The 2948-nt window shown below is 45.1% G+C and overlaps 1 protein-coding gene across 1 annotated transcript; it reads left to right on the plus strand.

Moving 5' to 3' along the window:
* Positions 1–537: 537 nt before the first annotated feature.
* LOC108374785 (probable RNA-binding protein orb2) lies at positions 538–2465 on the plus strand (the record flags this gene model as incomplete). The annotated part of the gene is made up of 1 exon (XM_017630806.1): positions 538–2465. A coding segment is annotated over one exon (1560 nt), but the record flags the coding sequence as incomplete, so codon positions are not given.
* Positions 2466–2948: the final 483 nt, after the last annotated feature.

A 2948-nucleotide genomic window follows, 5' to 3' on the forward strand; every position in this document is an offset into this window, starting at 1 on the left:
AACGCTCGTTTGCCCAGCATTGGTTGTATATTTGAAAGTTTCTTCTGGAACGTACTGGAAAAGTCGATCTCTTTGGTCACAGACTCGGAAAGTGCGCATTTTTTCACCCATGGTTCTTCTCACGAACATCTGTACAAAGTTTCTTTGTATAAAAGCAGTTAGTTAGTCACAGTTGCAGCTCCCTAGAGGCTGCTGCTAGAAGCGAACAGGAAACCAAAAATATATACATAGTTCAGATTTTCGGATTGGGCGGCTAAATTTATTTAGGAATTAGATACTTTTTTGCTTTGATTTTTTTTTGCGGCAAAGTAGTGAACTATGTAGTTTAAGTGAACATCCTTACCACGTTCCATCAAACAATGGCTTGTGAATTTTCCTATCAGTAGCGAATGATGAGAGCCCAAAAAGTGCATTTGACGGCTTTTGTTTTAATATGTTAATGAATTAAAATATTATATAATTTATATACATACATAACCTCCACTTGAATTGCGTTAATATCAAATTTGTTTATAAATTTTTATTGTATATCGATAGTACCATAAGTATTGCACCTCACAAAGTATCACCACCACACCACATACCAGTACCAGTACATTACCATGCATTTGTTGCAACTTTTACATTTTATCAACCAAATTCATTGCTACATCGTCTCACATCTCTATCCTTCGCAGTGGACTGCCCAACAAGCAACAGCTTTCACCGAATCATCCCTGTCCGACACACGATGGCAACAGTCCTACTTCACCGGGTGGCGGCGCATCGCCTTACAATGGTTCCCAAGCCGGCGGCAGCGGCGGCATATCGCCAAATTCCAATGCGGGCATTTCACCTAACAAATACCGACGCAGCATATCATTCCCAAACAAGGGCGGCAATTCGCCCACACCCGGCTACTCACTAGACATTAACGCCGCACAGTCACACATACCCACATTGTCAGTGGGCAATAGCGGCAGTCAGAGTGCTGGCGCCACTGGTGGCGGTGATGCGCCATACCTCGGTGCTGGCTTCACGCCCGATCGGCTAGTGGGCAACGGTCTTGACATGCGTCCAATTGATCACTGCTTAAATGACATAATGCGCAATATGGGCGCAGTGGGAGCTGGTGGCGATAATAATGTGACCGCCGCTGCCGTATTGGCAGAACGCATGCGCAATCAGAAGCTAAGTGAACATCATCTCAGCGAAGCAGATGCTGTGGCCATAGCGAGTGGCAATGGTGCAGCTGCCTACTTGGATGCCAATTTGAAATTGAACTCGCCGTCACGAGCGTCACCACATTCGCAGGGCTCAGAACATACGGCACGCTATTCGAGAAAAGTCTTTGTAGGCGGTTTGCCGCCAGATATCGACGAGGATGAGATCACCACATCGTTTCGGCGCTTCGGGCCATTGGTTGTTGATTGGCCACACAAAGCTGAGTCAAAGTCGTATTTCCCACCAAAGGGATACGCATTTCTGCTCTTCCAGGATGAGAACAGCGTGCAACAGTTAATAGATTCATGCATAACCGACGACGACAAGCTCTATTTGTGCGTCTCATCGCCTACCATCAAAGATAAACCGGTACAAATAAGACCTTGGCGTCTGGCCGATGCCGATTATGTGCTCGATGCAACCATGTCGTTGGATCCGCGGAAAACCGTCTTTGTTGGCGGTGTACCGCGCCCCTTGAAAGCCTTCGAGCTGGCCATGATCATGGATCGTTTGTATGGTGGTGTGTGTTATGCGGGCATCGACACCGATCCGGAACTAAAGTATCCGAAGGGCGCCGGACGCGTCGCATTCGCCAATCAACAAAGCTACATAGCGGCTATTTCGGCGCGTTTCGTACAGCTCCAGCATGGCGATATCGATAAGCGTGTGGAGGTGAAACCCTACGTGCTGGACGATCAGATGTGTGACGAGTGTGAGGGTCAACGTTGTGGCGGCAAATTCGCACCGTTTTTCTGCGCCAACGTCACATGTCTACAATACTATTGCGAGAACTGTTGGGGCGTCATTCATGCGCGCCCCGGCCGTGAATATCATAAACCGCTAGTCAAAGAAGGCGCCGACCGGCCACGGGCGGTGCCATTCCGCTGGTGTTAACGGCGGCGCTAATAGGGCCAGCGAACAGCCGAGCGAAAGTTACAAGCGGCTGATGGCGGATGCGCGTCGTTTCAAAACGCATGGCAAATGGAACGGCAAAGAGTGGCGGAGCAGCAGGAGTAAAGGTTTGCAGATGGGCGACGTGAAGTACGAGTTTATGAAAATTGCCATTAAAGTGGAATGAAGCAGGAAATGTGCGAATTTGTGAAGAAAGAGAGGGGGAGTTTAGTAGGCGCGGCATGATTTCAAGGCGCAGTAGTTGAATGCATTGAAATATTTACGCCCAAGCGAAAACATTTTTTGTGTATACCAGAAAACACGAAAAAACAGTAACACACACACACACGCGTACACATGAATACACTTGACTTCAAATACAATAGGGCTATTCGCGATCCGGTGCAAATGGCCTAGCATCATTGCATTGCAAATTTGTATTGCAACTTATNACAAATACAATGTAAAATATGCATACATATATACGAGAGAGATATGTAGGTTAAAATTTGCAATTACGGCAGAGAAAACTAGACAGAGAAGATTACGAGTTTTATCATTACTAAAGGCATGTAGGTAAAAGGATTTGAGAAAAACGAAAATTTTAGAAAAATTTTATTACAAAAAATATCTACCTACTTAACTAAATCAGATAAACTAAATACATACATACATAGTACAGGCTTATACATAAACTTACGCCTGTGCGTGTGTTATATGATATGATATGAATATATGTATTTATATGAAAGTAGCAGGTCTATGAGTAAACGTGCAAGAGGTGATAGCAGAACTTTGGCGTATATCAAAGGTTTTGAACGTCATTGAAAATAACAAAAACAAAAACAAAACAC

This window comes from Rhagoletis zephyria, unplaced genomic scaffold, assembly GCF_001687245.7.
Source record: "Rhagoletis zephyria isolate East Lansing unplaced genomic scaffold, Rhagoletis_zephyria_1.1 Rzeph_scaffold_08133, whole genome shotgun sequence".
NCBI classification, from domain to species: Eukaryota; Metazoa; Arthropoda; class Insecta; order Diptera; family Tephritidae; genus Rhagoletis; species Rhagoletis zephyria.